This window comes from Eublepharis macularius, chromosome 7 (genome assembly GCF_028583425.1).
Source record: "Eublepharis macularius isolate TG4126 chromosome 7, MPM_Emac_v1.0, whole genome shotgun sequence".
Lineage (NCBI taxonomy): Eukaryota > Metazoa > Chordata > Lepidosauria > Squamata > Eublepharidae > Eublepharis > Eublepharis macularius.
In genome coordinates this window covers 38,809,988-38,835,692 of record NC_072796.1, presented here as the reverse complement: position 1 = coordinate 38,835,692, position 25,705 = coordinate 38,809,988, and the positions used below count along the sequence as shown (strand labels likewise).

Genomic DNA, 25,705 nt, shown 5'->3' with positions numbered 1-25,705 from the left:
TGCAGGTTTTGTTTGTTTGCTTTTAATTAAATTATTTGCCCAGCGCCGAGTTGTCACAAATGCAACCACTGAAGAAGCATATAATTGCCAGGAACACTCCTCCTAACAGAAGCACCAATCTTAGCTATAATGGGAGAAGAAATGGGAGATGCCTCTGCAAGTGATGCTCCAAGGGATGTAGCAAAAGGTTGGGTGTGGGAGACTAACAGTGCAATCCTAAACAGAGTTACTGTAGCCTAAGCCCATTGAAACCAGGATGGCATTGTAAGAACCAAGGACTTAAACGGACATGGATGGAGACTTCATGCAGGAGTCAGAAGAGAAATATGATTTAGGAATACAATGATATTTACACCTAGAATATTGCCAGTCAGAAAGCTAGAGGTTTATAAAAAGCATTTACTGAACATTTTGGCATTAGTAAAGAATAGTCTAATAAACTTCTGAATGGACGAGCAGAGATTTTCACTGTTTGTATTTGCGTTACAAATGTAACAGCAATAACCGTGGTATCGTTTAATGATGTGAGACATTATCTACAATGTCTACCCTGTTCTATACTGCGGCACACATTTAAATGCATACAGCAACAACAATTTGATAAATATAGCAAAGCAAAAGCAACACACTTACTTTGTTTTAGATTTTTTATGAAGGCTGATCTTCCTTCTACAAGGTTCCAAGTTCTGAAAAAGACCAAGGGGCTGAATAGACACACGTCTTTTTGGAGCGGAAATAAGAGCCTAATTCTTTAAAGATCAACAATTTAAAAAATGAGGCAGGGGAGAGTAATTTGGGGGGGAAATTGAAATATACGAAATTCTCACTTTCCTAGCAAATCTAAACTACTTTCATTGATTGAATAATGTAAAATGAATCATTTATTACATAGTTAGCATATAAAATTGTACTATTTGGCACATTTATGGAATTTAAAAGAATAAAATATGAAATTGTCCTTGATACTGACTGTACTAATCTCACACTGTGTAATCCGCCTTGAGTCTCAGTGAGAACGGGAGTCTATAAATGATATAAATAAATAGATCTTCATTTTCTATAAGAAAAATTGCAAATATATCCAAATGCATAAGAAAGTGGTTCAAACTGCTGCACTCTCTGCTACCATAGTACATACAACTTTAAGTTTTGCCATGTGAAAGGTAGGAAAAAATAAAAGTTGAAGGCAGAAAAATTCTGTAGCAGTCAAAAGAAAGTATTAGTTGAACAGAAATTCTCTCATGGCCTTGCTGGCAAGTTTTGATATTAAGCTAAACTCACTGGAAACACTAAACTGTTTAACAATATATTATCATTAACCACATTTACTGTTGATCAAATTATTTACATTTAACAAAAACATTCTTGAACATGTATATATCTACAGAATAAGTTTTTCAGTTTCCCCCCAAATTTCCTCCTGTTTCCACTGAAAAAAAAGAAAGTCCTCAAACTTTTTATACTGTACATTTGGAATGAGTAAAGTACTTTGTAAGACAAGGTTTTTCTCACTCAAAAAGAAAAACACTTCATAGGAGTTTTTTTTTCAGTGCTCCCCTAAATTTCCCAATTTTTAAACTAGAAAAATTGAAAAACTCCTCTATCCATTTTGATAGTGAAAAATAGTTGCCAATTACAAGTGATCTTCAGACAACCAAAACCGGTCCCTGTGGAGAAAATGGCAACTTTGGAGGGCAGACTCTACCATATTATACCCCACTGAGCCCCCTCTCCTCCGCAAAACTCCAGGCTGTACCCCCAAAATCTCCAGGAATTTTCCAACCCAGAGCTGGCAACCCTACCACCTTGCCTTAAGAAGCATTTACTCATTCTAAAAGATGAAATATTTCATAGGAGTTATTTTTCAGTCGTCCACTGAATTTTACCAATTTTTTCTGTTGGAAAAATGGGGAGACCTAAAAAATGGAGGGAGAGGGGAACAGTCCTCCCCCCCCCCCCCACACACCTGATTTTTTCTGGGCCTTCACATCTCTAGTGTCACAGAACATTTTTTCCAATGAAAAGCAAGCTACCAGCCTCTGCATTTTTTCGTTGTAACTATACCAAGGATCATCAGGGGGAAAATCAGAACTTTTTGGTGCAAAGCAAATAAGGTGGTAGACTAGAAGCATGGGAAATAATGACACCATAGCTCATGCTTTCCCTTTACCTAATTCTAGGGAAACATGGCTGAACGGATGAGAAAAGGCTACAGCGGGACAAACAAACAAACTATAGCACCTTCTCTTTCCTGGCACTTCCATTTTGTCTCTTTTAAAATGTGCACTCACAATATTCAAAGGTATTATAAAGTCAGACTCTGGCTCCTGTTTCACTGGAATGTGATAAGAGACACAGGAAGCAGCGTGATTCTGTGTCAGCTTGAACAACCCACAAGGATCGAAGTCCTGCCTCTGCCTTTCCTAGTGATTGCGGTCTTTTCAGCTGGTGTTTTGGACCCAATCCTGGCCATTCAGGGCCAAAATTGGGCCCAAAATGGCAAAAAGGGGCTGAAAATGGCTGAAAAGGGGCCCAAAATGGTCAGGATCGGGCCACTGAAGAGTGTGAGAGTGATCTACCATCCATCAGAGGCCTGATCCGGGTCGCTTCAGCCCCAATCCAGGCCGAAACGGGCCCAAAATGGCTGAGAGTCAGGTGAGCAGGGCCACCTGACATGTGACCTCTTTAGGGAACTGCCGGAACTGCGTTCCTGTGCATTCCCCCTCGAAATGAGCCCTGGTCCTGATCAAAGGCAAGTACAACCAATGGCATCACCATAATTTCTTCTTTTAGTTGGTTTAGCTGGTTTTAAGAGGAAGAAGGCAGAGAGAAGGAGATTAGTGACTAGCTTTAGGGGAAGATTTAGCTCCTTTATCTTTAATTCCAATATAGAAGCAAGATTTTCAGAAAGTGCAGCTTTTGTTACCACTGCACAAGCTCCACCACAATTCCCTCTTCTTCAGAGCTGTTAACAGACACAGCTCTGTCCACATTAAGCCATGTTTGTATCTTATTGATCAGTGAAAAAATTGGACATAAATATTTTAAACAAATGTAAATAAAGCACCTGGAGATGGCAAAATGTAGACTACACAGCTAAAACATATTAAAAGTAGCTGCAGGCAGGGCTGTGGGTGGATAGTGGACATGAAAACATTTGAAGACAACTGGTCTAGCTGATGAGCCCTCTACTGAGTGCAGGATGGTTCTTTAATCATTGGCTCCAACAGCCAAGGGCTAGCCGGCACAAGGAGAGCAAAAACTGTACAATGGGACATGGCTACCACCTGAGTTCTGAAAATCTGGAGAACCCCATAATTTGCCAAAAAGAATCTAAAATTGTTAAAAAGGGGGGGGGATTCCCCCCTGCCCAAGACACACAGTTAGTTATACTGCCTTGTGTGCAGACATTTAAAAAACAAGCTGGCTGGGCTTCAGCTTCTATTGTGGCTTACAGTAGCAGCCACAGCGCGTGCCAAGGCATGCGCCTGATAAAATTGAGGTGGGCCTTTGGAAGGGGCTGGAACAAAGAAAACAACACAGAGATGGTGATCAGGGGCAGGGGAGAAGCGAGAGGAGAGGGAGGGATGAAATTCAGACACCTCCCCACTATGGGTCCCCCTTCTTGTCGTACATAAAGATTAACCCAGCTGAAATGTTCTGGTTTAGCCTGAAAGACCACAGCAGGTGAAAAGCCTAGACTACACTGTGTTTGTTCTTCAGACTATGCTGTGTTTATTCTTTGCCACTGCCAAAAATATCCCTCACGTTGTTAATGTCCTGGTTTACAAAGTAGAAAAAGCAGATTGTTAAGGTGGATTTTTCTTTTTAATTACACACTGTCACAAAAATCACCCCTTAAAACCTGTTTGCCCAGTGCTCTCTTTAACAACATTCTATATTTCATTTTTAACTTTGCAACCAGAGATTTAATCTGCATAGCTGGAAAGTGTATTAACAATGTATTTTTTTACACAAAGTTCTAATCACACAGTACTTAGAAAGCTAGAATGAATGCTTTTCATGGAAGGAAATGGGTGAGCATTCTTAAGCAGCCCAAACTCTGGAGAGGCAAAACCTCTGCTCAACATCTAACTGCAGTGGAAGTCCATTAAATAACCATCTCCTGAATGCCTGGCTGTCACCAGCTACAGTATAGCTTCCTGACTGGCATTCTGTCCTTTCCACAGCCCAGAGCTTTTGTTCAGCAGGAATGCAGTGGAACGGAGTTCCGGAACCTCTTGAAAATGGTCACATGGCTGGTGGCCCCGCCCCCTGATCTCCAGACAGAGGGGAATTTCGATTGCCCTCCACGCCATGTGGCGCAGAGGGCAATCTAAACTCCCCTCTGTCTGGAGATCTGGGGCCGAGGCCACCAGCCATGTGACCATTTTCTCCGAGGGCAACCCACTGAGTTCCACCACCTCTTTTCCCAGAAAAAAAGCCCTGCCACAGCCTCTTTTCCAGTTGCTTTGCCCAGTCTTTCAGCAAACCAGGAGAAAGCATGCATGTGTTCTGCTTTTGCTAAGTGAGGATACAGTGGAAGACAGTGCAGGCACAGAGGGATAAGCATGGTGTGAAACAAAGGGGCAAAAGCAAAGGACATGCATAGTTGGGGTTGATCCAAAGTTGCCCATGTCTCCAGAAGTGTCCTGAAATAAATTCACAAGGTTTATATGGACATTAGTTATGAATAAGCTCGTTGTTATACCTTATTTAGCCAATTAAATTAAGATCCCAAGGAACAAATTTCTTCCAATTAAACATACCATATTGCACTGCAGTATTTTTTTCTCCTGATATTTGCAACTTTTAAGACTTACCGTAATGTCCTGTCTGTTCCTACTGACAAAGCCAATCTTCCAGAAGGATGAATAGAAAGAGATGTCACATGTCCCCTAATAAAAAGGGGGGAAATTGGCTGTTATCCATTGCTCCCGTGGACAAAGAAACACTATCTTCATTCATAATATGAAGTTCCCCACACTTTGAGATCTGCTGTCTTGCTTTTGATCACTATGAAGGTCTAGAGCAGAGCAACTTCATTTGCCACTACTTCAGTAGAGCCCCATGGTGCAGAGTGGTAAACTGCAGTACTGTAGCCCAAGCTCTGCTCACGACCTGAGTTCGATCCTGGTGGAAGCTGGGTTCAGGTAGCCAGCCAAAGATTGACTCAGCCTTCTATCCTTCCGAGGTCGGTAAAATGAGTACCCAGTTTCCTGGGGGTAAAGTGTAGATGACTGGGGAAGGCAATGGCAAACCAACCCGTAACAAGTCTGCCAAGAAAACGTTGTGATGCGATGTCTCCCATGGATCAGTAATGACTCAGTGCTTGCAAAGGGGACTACCTTTACCTTTACCAGTAAGACTCACTGCCTGAAAAAAAAACCATAATGGGTTCCCACAGTGGTAGTTTCAGGTCATATGAGTAACTTTGGGATTTATCAATTGCTTGATTTCAATAAATTAATGTTTGGGTATTATTTATTTATTGCAGCATCAGTTTTCTTATTTTAATTACTGCACGTTATTATATAATATATATATATATATATATATATAATATAAAATTATATTATATAATAATATAATATATAAAATTATATTATATAATAATATAATATTTTATAATAACAGTAAAAAGAAGGGAAGAAAGCAAAAAAGAGGTGTGTTTACATTGGTTCACAAAAAAACCCAGGAGGATGTCTTATCTATAACGTTTTAATTCCCATACAATAATACAAATTGCCCAGGCTCAATTCAAGGTGCTGATATTGACCTTTAAAGCACCATACAGCTTGGGGCCAGCATACCTTAAGGACCACCTTCTCCCATATGAACCTATCCACCATTCCAGTCATCTTTGGAGGTCTTGCCTTGAATGCCCCTGACATCAGAACGTAGACAGGTACCAACCTGAGAAAGGACCTTTCTCAGTCGTGGCGCTGAAACTTGGGAACTCTGTCACCAGGGAAAATCGTCCGCTTCCTTCTAGCATATTCTTCTGCCAGTGGCTGAGGACTTTTTTGTTTGTTCTGGCATTCCCTTAGTGATTCTCATTAACCCTTCCTCCCATGTATGTATTGTTTTGTGTGTGTACACGCACACATATTTGTTTTTAATCTTTTGATTGCTTGCTGCCTGGGATCCCTACGTTGGGTGGAAAGGAGGCTTAAAACTTAATCCCTACAAGACAGGTTCTCTGGGTTAGTAGAAAGGCTGACCAGTGATCTAAAATCTCCCATCTTGGATGGGGTAACACTCCCCCTGAAAAGTCAGCTTAAGAATACTGCTTGACACAGCGGTCAGCTTAGATGCCTAGATTTGGCCAGTGTGTCAGCTGCATCCATTTCTGGTTCTGACAGATCTAGCCACAGTGATCCATGCCTTAGTTACATCTCAATTGGATTACTGCAATATACTCTATTTGGGGCTGCCCTTGGAGATGGTTTGGAAGCTGCAGCTAGTGCAGAATGTTGCGGCTAGACTGCCAGTCAGGGCCAGCTATCGGAAACATGTGACCTTGATATTACAGCAACTACACTGGCTACTGATTCACTGCCAAGCCCAATTCAAGGTACTGGTTCTACCCTTTTAAGTACTGTAGGCCGGAGTAGGCATGCCACACAGCCTCCATTAATTGCTCTTTACATTTCTACATTCCTGATCTCCTGGTCAGTTGGCACACCACAACAGTAATCAGGAAGTAGTTGTAATATGTTTTATCTTGTTCTCTCACCCTTCACAGAGCACAACATTCCCATACACTCTAAGTAATATTCTTCTACGCTCAGAGGCTCATGATGTACCTTTCTTTCCGTTATGCTTCCTAGATAAGACAAAAGTCTGATCGCAGCATATTTTGCTTAGTTGGCTGAGAATGGAATGTGTAACTTGTAACTGTTGCTATAACCATATTTGGGCATCCGGGACTTCTTGAATACAAGCTAATAAAACTCTCGCCTCCATCTTTGGAGGGACAGACTTTGCATCCAGATCCTGTCTCGTGTCGTTACTACAAAGTCCAACATGGCTTGGGACCAGGGTATCTGAGGGACCATCTCCCATATATTCCTGCCCAGGAGTTAAGAGCACAGGGAGAGGCCCTCCTGACTGTTTCATCAACCAAAGAAGCTTGGTTGGTGGGTACACAGGAGACACTCTTTTTGGTGGCAGTCCCACAATTCTGGAACAACCTGTCCAGGGAGATGCGCCTGGCCCACTTACTTTCTAGCTTCAGAAGGCAGCAGAAGACTGTTTTATTTAGGACAGCTTTTTAATGCAGGTTGGATTTTAACTCTGTTTTTAACTGTTTTAACTCTGTTTTTAACTTTTTTGATATATTTATGTAAGCCACCTTGAGCACCTTTGGAGAAAAGATGGCTAATAAAAACTTTAAGTAAATACATTTTTAAAAGTGTTTTAAAATAATAATAAATTAAAAATTAAAAAATGTATTTGTACATCATCAATGGTATTATTCATTTAGTATATATTTATTTTGCCCTTCCTCCAAAAAGCTCAGGGTACATAATTCTCACCATTATACTTTTACAACAACCCTGCCCAACAGGTTAAGCTGAGAAAAAGTGGCTCAGTTACCCAGCAACTTTCACAGCGCAGTGGTAATTTGAACCAGGGTCTCCTAGATTCTAGTTCAAACACTGTATTTTTACAATTGTTTCATGCTCTTTATTATTATTATATATGCTTACAGCATATTTGAAAAAGTTATGTAGATACAATATTTTTAATAAAGAAAAGAGCACCTACCTGTGTGCTTTAATTGATTTCAGACATTCCCATTTTTTGGTGTTCCAAATGCATATCAAACCATCCTCAGCACCACTCAGTAAGTGTGTCTTGCCATAAAATTCCAAGCAGCTGATGGTGCCTGAAGATTAAAACAATTAGCTCTATTTCATACACTGCAGACCTTCTGAACATAAATGCATTAGATATTTTCAATATGCTTATTTAAAGTCAATAGCTGGCCTATATATTCCCAGAAAATGTGCGCACACTAAACTAGTTTGGAAGATTATGGTTTTCATTCAGTTCTTTTAGATGTTCTGTTTAGAAGTTCTAAATACCTGTTAATTTCACTGGAATCCATGAAGTTTATTTCCAATAATTTTATCAAGTATTGGAAATAAATTGGAAATAAATAATTGAAATAAATAAATAAACTGTATGTGCTGAATTACAGACAGTGCACTGGCTGTTAAGTATGTATAATCCTACTATGTAATTTCTGTATCATTTAATGCAGGGGTTCCCAACGTTGTGCATGTGGGCACCTGTCAACACCTTTCCTGGCACCCACCAAATATTTTTAGAAAGTAGATGGGGTGTGTGCACCTCTTGTCTAGAAGCGCTTCTGATCAGCTGTGCAAATTTTAAAAAGGTTGTTTCAGCTGCAGCTGCCAGCACAGTGTTGCTTTTATTCGCTTTCAATCCTCTTTTCCAGTGTATTTTTAAAATTACCTCTCTTCTCCCTTACACTTGGCCTTCCTTTGCATGTGTGGCTCCACTTCCTGTGGCTGCCATTTTGTAGTTGCACCCACCATCCCATGTCAGAATTCCAAACGTGCCCCCAGGCTCAAAAAGGTTTAAACCTTTGATTTAATGTGTCATGTTAAAGTTTATGCTTTATTTCAGCTGTTTAAGATTTCTGCAATCCAAATCATATTGCATTGTTTAACAAATGTCCCAATCTGTTGATTCTATTGACCTACACTGTGTAATGAGTGTTGAGTCTCAGTGAGAAAGGCGAAGAATTAATATTATATATAAAATAAATAAAATTCAGAGTTACATTGTGTGCATACAAGTGATCCAGTCTGAGCTGGCACCAGCATTCTCTTTAATGGAAGTTATTATTTTCATCTGTAGTCTACTGTTCTCACTGGGACTCAAGATAAAAAAAAACCTTTTCAGTCAATCAGTAAGCAGATTATAAAATATGGTAACATTTGAACCTAGTAGCAAAGTAATACAACATTATGCAGCTGATCTGGGAAAGTATTGTTTTCTTCTCCATTGAAATGAATGAAAAAGCTAGAGGTGCGTCATGCGCACACTGGTGGTTCAACATACACAATGAGCCTTGGGATCAGGGCAAGTCTTTTCTATCCGGTGACCTCCTACTGGGGGCCAACATTGATACCCAGTTCATTCCCACCACATGCAGCTAATTCAGGAAGAATAAATTCCTCACCATTGTGTTGAAGCAATGCCCCATGTTCTACCCTCTTCTTCAGGTCATAGATCTGCATGGTTTCATCCCTGCTGCCAGTGACGACGTATCTGTCATTCACAGCAACTGCTGACAATGAAGCACTGTGGGCATGGTGGGTGAAATCAGGAACAACTGCCCAGTTCTGAAAATAAACAAAAAAGCAAACAAACTTTTCTGGTGGCTCCATCACAAAAATATTTGTAGGGATTTGCCTGTTACATTGCATAGGCGCTGCTGGCCTGGGGCTCAGCTTCAACCAGGCTTCAGGAGCAGGAAGCAACAGGGTAGACTTTGCCTACAATCTTCCACACAGGCCAGGAGCAAACCAGACCTGGCAACACTGCAGGCTATGGTTCAGACTATGGTTGCCCGCTCCTAGTGCGGTCTGACAATCTGATCTCCCGACGACTGGCATCAATTCTCCTGGCTGTTTTAGAGGGAGGACTTTATGGCAATCTCCTCTTTAAATCCTGCCCTCCCACCCTGCACCCCTATGGTGCTAGGAGCCACCCAAGCCCCAGGAAGGAGCCAGGCCAAAGTGAGGTAGAGGAAATGCAGCAGCTCTGTCTTCTCATCTCCTTTTCCTGCTCTTGGGAGGATGGGACATAGAGCCTTTTCTCCTTACTCTCCAGAAGTTTTAAGCCTCTTGAATCACCAGTGATAGTAAGTCAATGCGATCAACTGGATGAGACATCGAATAAGCAATGTAATAGAACTACATAGTTCTTTTGAGTGTTTCAAGACCTTCACTTAACCTTATGTGGTTATAATCCTTTCAAAAGATCTGTATGGTTATAATTACCCGTGTTTTGCAGATGGCATCCTGGGGCTTAAAGGAAGAATGGCTTGCCTAAGTTCACCCAGTTCATGTTTGAGACAAAATTCAAACTGGGGATTTCCCGATAAGTCATTTACTCTATACTTCTTCAGTTCTGATACAAGTACCTGCTCCCAAATAAGAGGCACACGAATAATCAAACACATACCTAAAAAGGCAACTTCAAGATGACACAGAATACATCTCACTGAGGCCAAAGAAGCTTACTCTCAGATATTCATGCTCAGAATTGTAGCTTGCTCTTAAGGCAACAAAACTTGGCCCAAGAATTCTGCCCCTATTTTGCGTCTTGTGTTTTTTGTAGCAAACATGCTACTGTCTTATCACAACACTATTCTGTTTCTGTACAAGCAGGTACACAGAGGCAACACCTTCTTGTGACATGTCCCCAGTACCTGATGTTCAAAAGTACAGTGCCTTTGAACACAGAGGCTCCACACAGTTCCTGCAACTCGTATTTGATGGATCCATTTCCCACAAATTCCTTATTAAAAAGGAATGATTTACTTATTTATGATTTACTTCTCTGATTTACTTATCAGTTCTGGGGCTAAATAAAGGTTGGGCAGTAGTAACAGAAAGGCTTGAAAAGCTGGACTAGCAAATGCAAGTAGCTGATGCTAAGCAAGTCTGATCACCTATTTATCTGGGTTGCTGCCTCTGCATCCCACTTGGGCCTGGGATACTCACACAACCTAAGAGGCTGCCAACTCTGGGTTGATTTAGGTGGGGTAACTGTGTCGGTCTGCAGTAGAAGAGTAACATTTGAGTCCTAGTTGGTCTCTTAAGGTACTACTGGACTTGGAATCTTGCTCAACGCTGGGCAAGTTCTAGGGATTTGGGGAGTGTGTAAAGGGGGTGGAGGTTGGAAAGGGTTTCGGGAGGGAGCTCAGTGGGGTATAACGCCACAGCCTCCACCACGCCATTCTTCCAGAGAAACTGATCTCTGTCGACTGAGAGCCGTTTTAATTTCAAGAGATCTCCAGGTCCCATCTGGAGGCTGGTGTAACTAGAATCGCATGAGTTTTTCAATTCCGAAGCAGTAGAATAGACAGTGCCATTGAAAGCACATACGAGGACAGCAGTTGTGAAAATATTAAGACAACCCCAGCAGGTAGAAAACTAGCACATCAGGAAAAGGATGACAGGGACAGAACCGTTTCTTCCTTACATGCTAGTTTTCTACTTGCGCGAATTAAAAAAAAAAACTCCACAATTCACACACACACACACACCCCGCAGTCAGCAGTGGTGCGGTCCACTCCACCCCCGCTTCCCGCCTGGTTGAGTAGCGCGAGGCCTCGGGCTGTACGCCGCTCCCGCCCCTCAGCAACCGCGCAGAGAGCCCACAGGGCGGGGCTGCGCGCGAGAGGGTGCCGCAGAGGCTTCTGGGGAAAAGGCGTTCGACCAGACGCCCTCGGACTAGTCGCCTGTTTGTCTCGCTCTCACGCACGTTGCTAGCGCGCGCGCCCGCTTGCCTGTCTGCGGAAGGAGCCGAGAGTTGCTAGCGCCGCGTGGTAAGTTCGTCTTAATCATGATCTCCGCTTTGGTAACTTCGTCCTTCCCCCAGTATTATAAATTACCTCAGCCGGCCGTACGGCGAACCCGAATAGAATCTGTTCGTAGCAGCCCCCTATCAGCTCCATAGTTCGGCCTCGAGGCGGCGCCTTGATCCTGTAGGGGTCCTTCGTTCCCTCCCTCCTTTTTCCACCTCCCTCCGCTTAGTGAAGGAGGGTGTCTACTTTGCCGCCTGAGTCGGGAGCGTTCGTTGCTCACCGCGGCTGTGTCTTGATCAGGATCCGAATGGGTGAATCCGGTCTCGCATTCTCGTCCCCTTCTCCGAAGTTCGACGTGTCGAGTTGCAGGGAGGCAAACCAGTTCTGACGTACACCAAACAGGCAATCTCTAGGGCGGCCTTAGACGGAAGTCCCTTCGAGGAGAAGGGGGGGAAGGGAGCGTTGCGAGATCCGAAAGGCCCCGTATGGCGACGCTCGTGAGGGCAGGAGACGTTGGTGACGGCGGATTTAGCAGCGGCCGGTAAGGAAAACGGCTTTCGCCGGCCCCCCTCCCCACCAATGGACGGGGGAGGGGGGTGTCCGTCGGTTCGCCTCCTCGCAGATTCCCCGTACCTCCCCCCCCCCCTCCGGGGAGGCCTTGGCGCGCTCTGGATCCTCCCCTTTCCTTAACGCCTCATGGCTGCAATCCTGCACGATCTCGGGTTTAGTCGCGGGCGTGCCTACAATGGGGTTGTTAATGGCCGCGATTTCTAAAAAAGAAAGACGAGAGGAAAACCCAGCTGTAGTAAAACCCAAGAACGAAAAGACGTGTAATCCCATTATGATGACCAGCCAACCACAACTTCTTGCACGCTGCTCGGTGGTATTTTTGGTTTGTCGTAATAAAGGGATTACTGAGCTTTGTTTTTGGATTTTACTAGGGATCAGCCGAGTTGCTTAGTATTTGTCTGCGCGCACTGTAGGGCCCATTGTTTCCTAATGGTTTCGTCATAGATGCGGTAGAATTGCATTCTGAAGTATAGCTATTTTGAAGCAAGTCTCAGTTTTTGAAAAAGAGAACCTGTGAATATGTCGAAGCTGCTAAGGTGAACCTGATGTTGAGGGGGAAATCAAAGGTGACAGGATAAAAATTAAGGCAAATAATGTGAAAATTGAATGTTAGAGACATTGAAGAATTCTTGTAAAAATTGGCATATGTGTGTAGTTTTAAGTATAAAAAATGAAAGGCTTGGAAAAGGAGGGGGCTTGCCTTTTTCCCATCCAGATTTTTAAAAAAAAAGATATAAAGAAATCTGATTGTAAAGTACATTCTACTTGCATGAGGTTAATTAATTTAAAATGATTCCACTACCTCTGAGAAGGAAGAACCATTGCTAAGTAGTACAACAGATGTTTTGCGTGTACAGAATCTAGGCACAATTCCTGATATCTCCAGTCAATGAATCTCGGGTAGCAGTACTGGAAACAACATAGTAGTAGTATCTGCTTGAAAGTTCAGACCAGCTTTTAGTAGCCTCCCATCTACCTGTTTAGCTCCATTAATGCTAGAGTAACCGATGTTCCCTCAGCTCAGATTACAAGGATTATTATATGTCAGCAATGGGTAGAGATATGAAGGTCCAGAAAGAGAAGGATGTGTGGGTTTTTCCCAAGCCATCACATTTCTGGGTTTGTGGGGGATTTCATACTGCTGTGGTCTGCTTTTTTATGAGAGCACCTCTTGTTTGTTAATGTGTTTTGTACTCTAAAGGCATAGGTCATCTCTTACTGCACTCTTAATAAGACTACAAGTAGTGCTTTGATGCATCAGACCAGGGTCTGTTTATTGATTTTTTTTTTGCAAGAACCCCAGCAATTGGAAGGTGCTAGGTGGTCCACCACAGATTGGACATAATGGTCTGTAATTTTCTGCCTCTTTCTGCTATAAAGAATTCCAGGAATTCTGGGAACAGATGGTTACTTGCCCTTAGTCTTTGTAGTAGGCCAACAATTTAAATACAGTATAAAAGGAGGTGCTTAGTTTACTGAGTGGCTAATGTTACAATATTCAAATACTTATTAGCAGTAACCAAATAGCAAAGCTCTCCTCTCCCCCAGTTAATATAAGCCGTATTGTTATAAATGATGATTTGTATGACTCTGATTTGTATTTTGTTTATTTGTATTGCAGTGAAAACATAGGTTGCTGAATGACCGTGGAGGGAAAAGCACCAAAAATACTCCTGTGCAAATAGTTATAGTAACTGTAGCCAGAGATATATTGGATCACATTTTGTTCTGGTACTCATCGTCTTCTGCAGCCTCATTTCTCTTAATTCGGCAGTTTTTGTAGTACATTGTGACTGGTAAGTTGCATAAACAGCAGAAATTGAAATTCAATCTGAAGATGTAGCTCTGCAACAAGTCTTTTTTTAAAAAGATTATTATGTGTCTGGCAGTATTTTGAAAATGGAGCAGTGTAGTACCTCTACTAAAATATATTTTATCAGAGCTAATATGTTTGGCTGTCTGTACTGAAGAAAGAAAACCACCATGTTTAGTCATTGTAACTTTCTCTGGCATGGTGGTACAGCTTGTTTTACCACATTGGTGTGGTAATATAACAGATTTTGGTATAGCAGTTGTGTTCCATCTGAAACTCCACCAGGCTTTTTGTATTTGGTGGTGAAGGTTTGCTACACTGGTAGAAAACTTCAAAATTACAATAGTTTTTTAAAGATTAAATAAAACATAGTTGTTGGTTTTGTTATGGAGCAACTTTATTTCATGATAGTTTATCAGCCATTGTTTCTTGACAGTTGTCTAAATTGAAGAAACCAAGTTATCAGAGTAGATACCTTGCCAGATGAGAAATGGCTTAGCAGAATCCTTTTTCTCTCCCTTTTCAACCACTTCATAACAGCTTTTACTGTAGTCTCTACTGTTTATGTAGATGATATATGGCTTGTTATGTAAGATGAGCTAGAATAATACTGAAATGCTGGCAAGGTTGATGTACAGTAGAAGCCCTGCCATAAACAGTCATGACAGACTTTGCCTATAAAGGAAAATGGGAGTGGGGGAGTCACATCTGCCATGCCAGCTAATGCCAAGGGAATTGCCATTCTGGCAGTAGAAGTGCCTTTTTCCTTCATACATGTGAGTAACTTACTAGGGATGAGGCATCAGAAAGTGACAGCTATTATGTAGACTTGTTATTAATTTTAATCTGGAGAGCCGGGTTTGATTTCCCACTCCTCCACTTGAAGCCACCTGGGTGACTTTGGGCTAGTCACAGTTCTCTGGAGCTCTCTCAGCCCCACCCACCTCACAGGGTGTTTTGTTGTGGGGATAATAATGGCGTACTTTGTAAACCGCTCTGAGTGGGCATTAAGTTGTCCTGCGGTATATAAATCGAATGTTGTTGTTGTTGTTATATACCTTAGTTAATCTACCAAATCAGACAAAATGTCCCATCACCAAAAAATCTGGGACAAGTGGCATGACGACGTTGCCACAAAAAAATCCTGGTGCAGTACTGAAAACTGGCTAATCTTGGTAATGGGAGAAAACGTTGGGCCATTCTGAGGAATCATGTGATACTGACAAAGAATGACATAATAAGATCTGGCAGGATGCAGTGGTTGAGAGTCTTGCGCTAGGATCTGGGACACTCAGGTTCAGATCCCTATAGCACCGTGGAAGCTCACTGAGTGACCTTGGGCCACTCACACACTCAGGTTAACATGACCCACAGGGTTGTTGTGAGGATGAATTGGAGGCAAGGAGAAAAATTATGTAAGCTGGTTTGGGTCACCGTTGGGGAGAAAGATGGAGTATAAATACAGTAAACAATGAACTGAAAGGCAGACTCTTGCCAATTGTATTTAAGTGAAACTTTTGCACAAGATTTCTGGAGTCTTTTAAAAAGCTGAGCATATAGATTAAACTTACAATATTGGAATTAACGTGTAGATATATCTGTCTTTCATAAAAGTTTACTTTCTTCTCTTTTAAAAAAGAGCACCAGAAAGGAAAGCTGCTGGTGTTTCCTGTGAAGAAAGCTTTTAACAATGGCTAGCCAGGTAAGATCATTTGGTGAGAATGAGCCCACTGTCTTTAACTCCTGTGAGGAAAAGGCATAACCATGCCCAGAGCTGTTGGCAGATGTCAAGCTTAAAACTGTGTATGTGTGGGGTGAGGGTTGCCCTATGCTTTCTTCAGATACATTTCTGACAAGCCGCCTTTCCCCTGCTGTGGAAATCTTAAATTAAGCAGCTAGGGGCTGGGATGTGGGGTGGGGGTCATGAAGCATTGCTTTCTGTGCTGTTTAAGAGTTAAGTTCTTGTGGTGGGACTTTCCTATAACACTCACTATTTAGGATGCTACACTCGTGCACTAGAAGTGAAATGCCACTATCCATGTAAGTAATTATAATGTTGTTTCTGTATCCCTAAGGTGAGGGATATTATCTGTGTTACCTTGGCTACTGCCCCCTACTCTCCTTTTCCTTGCCATACAACAGCCTCTGCTGGCTTCTTTCTTTTTTAAAATGCAACTTTTTTTGTTGCATGTTGCTGTCATGAAAACTGGAGGAGAGTTCTCCATGGCTCTGTCCTGCCCCTGATAGTTGACCTGGAGTAATCTCACATCTTGTAGTGTGGAAAACCTTCTTGGAGAAGAAGGGCTCCTTGCAAGGAGGAGGCCAAAGCCTCTTGTAGGTAAAATTTGTGTTCTGGCTCTGCCTCTCATTTATAGGGCCTCTTTGCTCTACAGTGTCTCTGAGCAAATCTCAGAACGCTTAAGCAAGGTCCTTTTGTAAAGCAACTCTTAAACTACATGCTTGGTCAGCCTCTAATGGTTAATTTTTTTTTTAAATTAAGGAAACCGAGGGAGTCAAAATGTTGGCGTGAAAAGCAGTCACTCCTTTAGCCAGCTTGACCAAGTCAGGGGAATATGGCTTTTCATACAATCCTTTGGCTCTGTTATTTTTGCCAGGCATTTTCCCCAGAGGCTGCTTTCCCTCATGGGAGGCGGAGGGAGAGATGGGACCCCAGGCTTCTGTCAAGGGAAAGGTGAATATGGGGAAATCACCGAGGTGGTGATCGGGAGAGGGAGGGAGGCATTTAATTGTGATGAAATACTGTATAACTGTTTTTCATTCTAGCAGGATACAGTGGGAAAGGCCAAAAAAGAAAGCCTGCCTCTGTGGTGGAGATCCCCCCACAAAAAACGGAAGAAAAAGAGTAAAGCAAGAGCAGGAAGACCAGATTTTTCTAGTATTCCAAGCAGGTGAAGAAACCTTGAAAAACTGACAAGAAAAAAGCTGGCTCTTGTCCATATAATAATCTCTAAATCAAATAGCGACAAGTTAATCAAAACCAACACATTGGGTTACTCTGAAAAATCCTTTTGTAAAGTAGAATGAGTAGAAATTTAAGATAGAAGTCTACTTAACAGAGCTGCTAAATATAGTTAGTAAATTTCAGAGGCTCATTTGATACGAATGTGATCTAAAATAATCAGGCAAGAGGCTTCAATAGACAATGGCTCCTGGACTGTTGGAAGAATACTGTATTCAGCATGAAGAATGATGCATCTGATGGTAGACATCCAGAACATACAAGAGCATTCTATCCTCTTGGGTTGGTCACTGCTTCCCAGAAGGTTTTCTGATTATGCCTTCCTCTGTGTCAATATGCGCTTTGTCCTTTGAACTCTTAATCTTTAAGATGTTTAATGTTTTCCCATGTACAGTGTTATATCTACTTCACCTTGGAGGACACACGCTGAAAACACAACAGCCATGCCAGTGTCTAGGAAGTGAAAAAACATACTTCAGCAATAGAAACCATTTGTAGTAGCTTACACAGTTGAGATTGGTATTAGGTTTCCTTCAGTAGTCACACACTATATTTCCATGCACCCTCAGTTCCCCAAATCAGTTTGTTTTTTAATACTGCCATAGAGTAAAAAGCAATTGCTTTGTGTTTAGAGGAAAATTCGCTTTTAAAAATTGGTGAAATGTTTTAATTTGTCTCTATTCTTAATTATTCATCAGGTTAATGATTACAGTAAGCTTTTAACTATTATAATACAGAATGTATGTACTGAAATTGTTCATGTTAGGGTATTTTCTTTAACATTTACTGATAGTAAAAGTTACTGGTTATGAGCTGCTTTCAAAGAAAAAACTATGCCCTTGCTTGAAGCAACGAACATAATATTTTGGACGGTTGCTTCTTAAATCGGATATGTTGGTTTATTGAGACCTATTAAGTTCCATCTTCTATTCCTTGCTTCTGTTTCAGTAAATAAATAAACTGGGGGAATAGAGATGGATTTTAGGGCTGGGTGCAACAAAGTCATACAGTAGAAATAATTGGGTCTAGAATGTTTCAGTCCTGTGCACTCATAGCTCACATTGCCATGTGCTGAGAGCTAGGGTAAGCAGATTGCATCACACAAAAGATGCTTCTAAATTAGATTCTTTCAAATTATCAGATTGCATGCTAACATAGGAAATAAAAAAGCTGTAACTGTTAGCTGATTTGGGGTAAAGCTTCTGTTCTAATATGGGTTCTCCCCCTCCCCGTCAAGTTACATATATGGTGGCCCTGATTTTTGGTAGTGAATGAAGCTGGGGATTGGTGACAGATGTAGTACAGAAAAAATGTTTGAGCATTGTTTCTTTGCTTTGAAGATTGCTGTCAGGAATCACAGAGGAGGCACAGATGGCAAAGTGAGTTTGCAGATCTCTTAAATTTATATTTAGATTAACTTTGTTCAATTGACTTCCATAGGACTAAGCAAATTAAATAGCACTTATGGCTTGGGTGGTAACAATAGCTCATGCTGAGGCAGCATCCCTCATGTAGTTTGGTCCAAAGTAGATTTTCAGAACAAGTGTTTTGTGGATTGTTGCTCAAACATGATCAGAGACACTGTTTTCTTCTGTGCATGGTGCCAGTGAATGCACCATGGACAAGGACAAACAAGTATTGGCTGGATCAATCCTAGGTAGGTATTTGAGTGGTTCACTGTGGAAGGTAACCTAGTGGATACAGGGCCCTGAGGGTTATGTTGCAGCAAGACTGATGTGTGTTTTTTTCCCCCTCTCTCTTCTAGGCCAGAATTTCCTAGACAAGAATTTGTTAGGGCAGAATTTTCCAGGCCAGAATTTGCAATATTTGTAGGAGAGATAACTCCTGAAGTGGATGATTTTTTGCTCTATGACTACTTTTTCAAAAGATATCCATCTTGCGTAGACTGTAAAGTGGCCACAGATCTGCTAGGATATTCCAGGTAATCATTGCAAATTCAAAATGTTAGTAGTTAGAATTGGATGCAACTGTGGTTCTCTATGCCTGTCCTAGTAAACTTCTTTATATCCAGAAACAAATGGTTTAAGCCTTCCCTTACCAAGGGTGACTGAAGGTAACTGAACTAGCAGTGTTCACTCTTGTCTTGGCTACAAGCCTGGTGACTCAATGGATGAAGATACAGCAGGACCACATAAGCCCTTAGCAGATATGAAGGAGTGTAAGGGAGAGACCTCAAGGAACAAAATGAACCCTGCAGGAAATCCCTTAGTCCTAACGTGGCTGCTTGACGAGGATTTCAATGAGTTGTGGAATGGGAGGAGAAAACAGAGATGAGATTGCATTCAATCTCTTGAACCAATTAAAACCTAAAACTTGAGGTTTGTGAGGGAAATCATATAATGGATACTTTGGAACTAATTATAACTTCATATAGAAGCCCCCTTGAGTTTTTGGGAGCTCTAATAAAATACTGATTTTTTTTAGAAGTCGCTTACTGACCTGGTCCTAAGTGTGTCAACAGGTAGATGCATGCATGTCCATTGTTTCAAGGAGCCATTGTAAAACACAATGATAAATGTTTAAATACTGTTGGTTGTGTTTGTGAAGTGCTGTCAAGTTAGGGACATGGTATTGGTCACATTAGGATTGCACTGTACTTTTGCAGGCCTCAGTGTGACTTCAGAAAAAAATGCTTGGTAGTATAGAGTTGTACTCACATTATTGAAAAGATTCTTGATCTGTTTTTGGTAGCAGTCATTAAAGAACCTGCAGTGGACAAATTGAATTCAATGCAGAAAGTGTGTTAACCAATACTAAATATAAGGAGTAAAATACAAATCATAAAGTTTTAGTATGTTAGAGCACTTACTCTTTAATGGATGGAAATTAATTCCCTTGATTAGCAAACATTTGAACAGGCAACTTTAGAGTTTACCAACATGACAGTGATGAACGTTTAGTGTGTCATGTATTGCCACCCTATTTGGTTTGTTCTGGTTTCAGTAGGCAATTAAATCCACTGTGGAAAATCTGAAAATTGTGAGGATTAATATGTGTAAAGCTCATGCTGGGATAGGATTTGATGAGTAAATCTGAGTATAAGCTCCAGGTCCTTTCACTTGTTAGATGTTTGCTAAAATGGCAAGGGAAACAAATGATAAACGTGATCTGCTAGCATGCTAAACTTGATGGCAAATTAAAATGTTTGCTGATTTTAACCAAACCCTGTGTGTGTGTGTGTGTGTGTGTGTGTGCCAATGGTCTAGGGGTTATGGCTTTGTGAGATTCTCTGATGAAGGTGATATGATGAGAGCCTTGCAAGATTGTCAGAATGCACCTGGTCTAGGTGGAAGACGAATCCGGTTGACTTTAGGAATTTCTAAAAGGTAATAAATGACAAACTGCCCATAAATATTAACTGATGTCTTAAGATCTTGTTGTTTATATCAGATTAGTTTTAGACTTGTCATATTGCCACTTTTAATACCAAAGGGTGATGGTACTTGAATTTCCTCACTTTGTTTTTTGTTGGTATAGCAGAAAAGCCTCATACTTACAATTGTATGATTTTCAAATATTCTTATCTCTATCCATGTTTTGTGCATTCATAGATTTTATTAATATTTTTAAACAGCATAAAAACTAAACTAAAAAATAGAAAATTGGATAAAACAGTTATAAGGAAATGTTTTCCCTGTGACAGAAACATATGGATTACATAGTGCACATTCATTCTTAATTTTACCATAAACAACATCTTTCCCCTGTACTTTTCTTTTTTACCTCTTAATTTTCAAAAGCATAAATCATCAGTTCATTTTTTTCCATTTTGCCCAAAAAGTCTAGAAGGGGTTTCCAAGTAGCCATGAATTTAGATAATGTCTTTTCCCTAATCAAAGAAGTAAGTTTGGCCATCTCTGCAAGCTCTTATCATCTTCACCAACCATTCCTATGTTGTAAGAAATGTCGAAGTTTTCCATTTTTGAGCATATAACAGCCTTGCAGCTGTTGTCATATACAAAAATAAAGTTTCATGAGTAATTTCTGTTTGTCCATTAGTCCCAGCATAAAACCCCCTCTGGTTTCATTTGTATATTCATCTTTAAAATTTTCTGAATAAATGAATGCTTTTGTATTCAAAACCTTTTGATTTTGTTACACATCCACCATAAATGATAAATGTCCCCTCATGCTTTCTTATTTCCAACATCTGTTGAAATAATTTATACATTTTAATTAATTTATCTGGTGACATACCAACGATGCATCATTTTATAAAATTTCTCTTTCAAACTAGAACTTAATGTAAGATCCTTCAACTACATATTTTCTCATTGTTCAATTTGTATATTATATCCCAACGTTTTTTGCCCGTTCCGTAACCTGTTCCTCTTTCTTCCAATTTCAACAAAAATTTATACATTTTAGCAATAACATATTCATCATTCATACATAATTCTGTTTCAGATATTGTCATAGATTGATCAAATCCGTACAGCCTTTTATCAGCTTTAAACCTTTCTAATAATTGTGTGTCAATGAACGATTGAAAACTGTATCCATGTGCAATCAAATCTCTTGATTTCATTTCACATTCTCCTTGTAAAAAATCAAATAAGTCACAGTATGTAAACCACGTGTTTGGTTATCCTTTCCTGTCTTAAAAAGGCTTCCTCTGTTGAGATCCACAAAGATGTTTTCAGACACAGCCTACATTTGTATTTGTTTCATACTCAGAATGGTATGCCTAATATAATGATTTTTAAAATCCACATTAACTTTAACTTTGTCATACAATAAATAGGTATGCCATCCAAACCTTAAATTGTCATAATTCTAATAGCCTTTTATTTCTCAACAGCACCCATTCTTTAAGCCATACCAAACAACAGGCAGCAAAATATGCTTTCAAATCAGATAGCCCTAAACCACCTCTTTCTCTTACATCTTGTAATATTTTAACATGTGGTTACTTCCCTTGCTTCACAAATCTTGATATATCTCTGTCATTGTTTAAATGGTTCATCATATGTCAATACTGGTATTGTCTAAAACAAAAATAGCATTCTGGGTAAAACATACATCTATTTGTCCATGTTTTGTATCTAAATTTTCCCCTTTCCCAGTGGTATTGTCTGATTAGTAACATAATCTACCTAAGAAGCAAGTTTTGTACTTCTGAAAAAATGACTCTCCTTCCTTTTGGTGTTTCGTGAATAAGGTTATCCACTTGTTTTTTTTTTCTTCCTATTCATAGTCTTACTAAAGTTAACAAAAAATAAATACTGTAATCTCCCACATTCCTACATAGAACAGGAAAAAACACATTTCTATGGGCTCACTTAAATTTGTAGTCTGTCTCTGATCAATTAAGCAAAGGCATTTGGTTCAGTCATTTGAATATATTTTTGAGAATGTGACAAATGGCGTACATAAATGAAGTCCCCATTTATGTCTTTAAAGACCTGTGCCTTTAAAGCAATAACAAAAGCTTGCAATTTCTGTTTATCAATAGACCTACCTATGTAGTTTATTTTTCTGTATCTTCCTTTTTAGGAAGGTGACTTTTATTTATCCTCCTGTCTATGTTGATTCAGTCTGTTTAGATTTGTACATCTGAACCTGTCAAATTTTTATCTAGCCCTCCCTAAAGAATCATATATGATTCTCCTCTCTACCATTTGATCCCCATAGCAACCTCTTGAGGTTGGTTAGGTTGAGAGAGACTAACTAGTTCGAGGATACCTAGTAAGTTCCTAATTAGAGATGGGCACGAACCTGAATATGAACCAAAAAAACCCCACGAACCAGCTCGGTTCATGGTTTGTGGAAGCTCGTTTCCACGAACTGGTCTACTGGTTCATTTGGTTCGTTTTAAAACAGCAATACCCCTTTCTCTGCCGCTGCAAAGCAGCAGGGAAAGGGGCATCTAAATACGTGGATCAGCTGCTTGTCTGGGAGATCCCCAACAAGCAGTTGATCATTTAAACAGCGGGGCTTGGCTGGCTGCGAGTTCCCAGCCAGCCAAGCCTCACCTGCAGTTTAAATGGCCATTTCCCCGCTGCTGGGAGTGGCCATTTAAACAGCCCGTTTAAATGATCAGCTGCTTGTTGGAGATCTCCCGACAAGCAGCTGATCCGTGGGATTAAATGTCTGCTGCTGCTGAGTGGCTGGAAAGGGGCTTTTAAACCCAACGAACCATGAACTGGTTTGTGAACTTGCCCCAGTTCGTGGGAGTTTGTGGTTCCTGGTTTGTGAAAATGCCACGAACGATGAACCGCTTGGTTCGGTTTTTTTGTGGTTCGTGCCCATGTCTATTCCTAATTGAGGGAGTACAGGAATTCGGAACTCTCAAGTCTTAGCTTATAACTTAATCCAAATGGCCACAACTCAGCACCAATTGTTTCTACACAGGAAAAGAGGAATGTGGTGTGCTACTTCTTCACCTCATGTTTTCTGCCATGAATAGAGAACCCTGTGATTAGTTCTGTCATGTACAGTGTGTGCGCTTTGGAGAAAGCAGAAGCACCATGAGTCTTTTGTTCCTGCATTTTTTTTTAAAGCTCAGTCAGTGAACTTTGAGACCACCTGCTTCTTCAACAAGTCCTGTACATGTGCCAGGAACTCAGGCAGAGAGTGAGGGTCTAAGTTAAATGAGAGCTTGCAGATCCACTTTTAAATCAGTTTAAATCCCATTGATTTGGGGAATGTTTCCCATTTTAGGGAAAACACAGTGATTACCAGCCCTTGTTTTTTGAGAATTCTGGACCCTTAGTCTGAAGTTAACACCTTGCTTAGTATTTTTATGGTCTTATGTCCTGTTTTTGAGAAATACTAACTTGATTTTTTTGTCATGTGCTTCAGATTAAAAGCAGAATTTCAGCGGTACCAGCCCTATAGCTATAATGACTATTACCAAGACTATCAGAACTACTATCGCCAGTATAATTATGATAGAAATGAACGCTTTGATCGCTATGAACGCTTTGAACGATTCGATCGAGGCAGCCGTTTTGGTGATCGTTTTCCAGACCGCTACCCTGAGCAGTTTAATGACCGTTTTCCTGAACGTTATGCTGAGCGCTTTGGTCCCCGTTTTGGTGACCGCTATGGCGACTATGCCGATTATGGTGATTATCCCGAATATGGAGAGTACGCCGATTATGGTGACTACAATTACAGTTATGCCTCTTATGAGAGGATGCAACAGACTGGAAATATGGGACAACAGTCTATGAATCCAGCTGTATTTCAGGTACTCACAAACTTAAAATCAAGGGGTGTTTTCAGGACTTAAATAAGGAGAATGTAAATCTTAAACATGATTGTTCACTGGTTTTTGATGTTTAAAGCCTCTGCTGATGTTTTAAAGGGAGGCACTGAACGGACAGGAAGAAACTGTATCTGAGTGCCCTAATTCCAAATCATTATCATAGTGTAGGGTCTCCAGCCTGATCCTCTGCAGGTTTGCAGGAAGCAACAGCTGGGGCTTAGTCCCAAGCAAGCGTGTATAGAATTACAGTGAAATAATTTTGTTACTACTTTGAAGTTCATGCAATTATTTAACTGATTGCAGATGATTTTTTTAGTAGTCGTGTTTCTAAACATTGGCTTCTTTGGATATTTTATTCTTACAATAACACATTCAAAATGTAACTCAATTTTAGTTAAGTTAAATCAGAAGTTTTGTAACAATTCACTTAAAAGAGAGAAGAGCCCAGGGATCTAGACTTTTCTTTTTAAAAGTAGAAGGATTTAAAAAAGAGAAATAACATATTTTGTGCTTTTTTCAGGAGGCTTCTGCTATGGTTATGAATGATGATTTAATAACAGAAGGTAATTTTTTTTAATATTAATAGTACTTTTGTGGAATTTGCTTATGTTGTTGCATTTGGGGCCCCTCTTGAAAAGGTAGTAGTCTGTACAAATGCTTTTGAAGTGTTACTTTAGGATAGCCAAGCCAGTATTATACGAAGAGTAACAAAGGTAGGTGTATTAAGATGAAGGCATATAGCATAGGATTCCAGAAGAGCATAGTATACAAACAGCATTCTTTAATATTAAAATACTACTTAGCTGTCCCACTTCCTGTTCTTGCTGCATAATCTTTCCATTAATCTACAAGTTAGTATAAAAATGGCCACACAGCCCAAAAACGATATCCTTAGCTCTCCTAATCAGATATTGTCTCTTTTGGATTGCAGTCTTAAGAGGTAGGTAGTTGGTGATAGTGTGTGGTGAGAGGCCTATAGGTACTTCTTTAAAAAAAATATCTTGGCAAGTGTTTTTGTTATGCAATATTTAATGTTTTCCATTTGTTGAAAACTACAATACTCAGCCTTTCAGCTTTCCTCCATATAGCAGCTTTCTTAACAGGTATTTGCTTACTCACTTTTTGTTGTTTGAACAGATCCACAGCTTCATGTAGATGTTCACAGAATGAACAGAGAATTTATGGTGAGAAGTGAAGAACTCTTTGACACACTGATGAGCTGTCATTGGCAACCCCTGGATACAGTCACATCTGAGATACCTACTGCTTTCTAAAAGTGTCTTACGTTAACACCATAGCATGACCGTTAAGACGAAGGTGCTAAATTAACATTTCTTTGACATTACTTTAGAATCTAAGTTTTAAAGCACAGTGATGGATTTTTTTTTGCTATGCTTTGATGGCCTTTGTAATTTTTGTTCATCACTCAGTATCTTGAAATCATGTAAATATTCTAGAAATGTAAAGAGTTACAAAGTCTAAAAATAGACTTGTCTATGTAAATAATAAAACTTTGTTTCTGCAAACATGTAA

General features: G+C 40.3%; 2 protein-coding genes across 14 annotated transcripts in view; one reads left to right on the top strand and one right to left on the bottom strand.

Moving 5' to 3' along the window:
- Positions 1-11,876, bottom strand: part of PAK1IP1 (PAK1 interacting protein 1) — a 16,881-nt gene extending 5,005 nt beyond the window's left edge. For all 3 annotated transcript variants that reach the window (XM_054984502.1, XM_054984503.1, XM_054984504.1), the window contains exons 1-5: positions 11,663-11,876; positions 9,221-9,383; positions 7,774-7,894; positions 4,824-4,898; positions 634-686 (exon numbers count right to left, since the gene is read on the bottom strand). In XM_054984502.1, coding sequence (XP_054840477.1) covers positions 634-686; positions 4,824-4,898; positions 7,774-7,894; positions 9,221-9,383; positions 11,663-11,725 — 475 coding nt within the window. In that variant the 5' untranslated portion in view covers positions 11,726-11,876. The remainder of the gene's footprint in view (positions 1-633; positions 687-4,823; positions 4,899-7,773; positions 7,895-9,220; positions 9,384-11,662) is intronic.
- On the top strand, positions 11,481-25,705 carry LOC129333108 (tRNA selenocysteine 1-associated protein 1-like). 11 transcript variants are annotated; one of them, XM_054984512.1, is made up of 10 exons: positions 11,481-11,596; positions 13,767-13,941; positions 15,598-15,660; positions 16,746-16,867; positions 18,279-18,317; positions 18,704-18,880; positions 20,166-20,285; positions 23,764-24,154; positions 24,693-24,735; positions 25,310-25,705. In XM_054984512.1, the coding sequence occupies exons 3-10, from the start codon at positions 15,649-15,651 to the stop codon at positions 25,444-25,446; spliced, it is 1,041 nt and encodes a 346-aa protein (XP_054840487.1). In that variant the 5' UTR covers positions 11,481-11,596; positions 13,767-13,941; positions 15,598-15,648; the 3' UTR covers positions 25,447-25,705. The 11 variants fall into 11 exon arrangements, with proteins under 11 accessions (XP_054840487.1, XP_054840485.1, XP_054840491.1 ...); XM_054984510.1 differs by having other exon boundaries at positions 16,743-16,867; XM_054984516.1 differs by lacking the exon at positions 16,746-16,867 and adding an exon at positions 16,574-16,650.

What these genes read in the sequence shown, in the direction of transcription:
- LOC129333108 (XM_054984505.1), top strand. Translation starts at nt 16,621, where the DNA reads ATGGGACCCCAGGCTTCTGTCAAGGGAAAG. An exon ending in GATCTGCTAGGATATTCCAG is followed by an intron (nt 18,881 to 20,165) that starts GTAATCATTGCA and finishes CCAATGGTCTAG; the next exon opens with GGGTTATGGCTTTGTGAGAT. An exon ending in TGATGATTTAATAACAGAAG is followed by an intron (nt 24,736 to 25,309) that starts GTAATTTTTTTT and finishes TTGTTTGAACAG; the next exon opens with ATCCACAGCTTCATGTAGAT.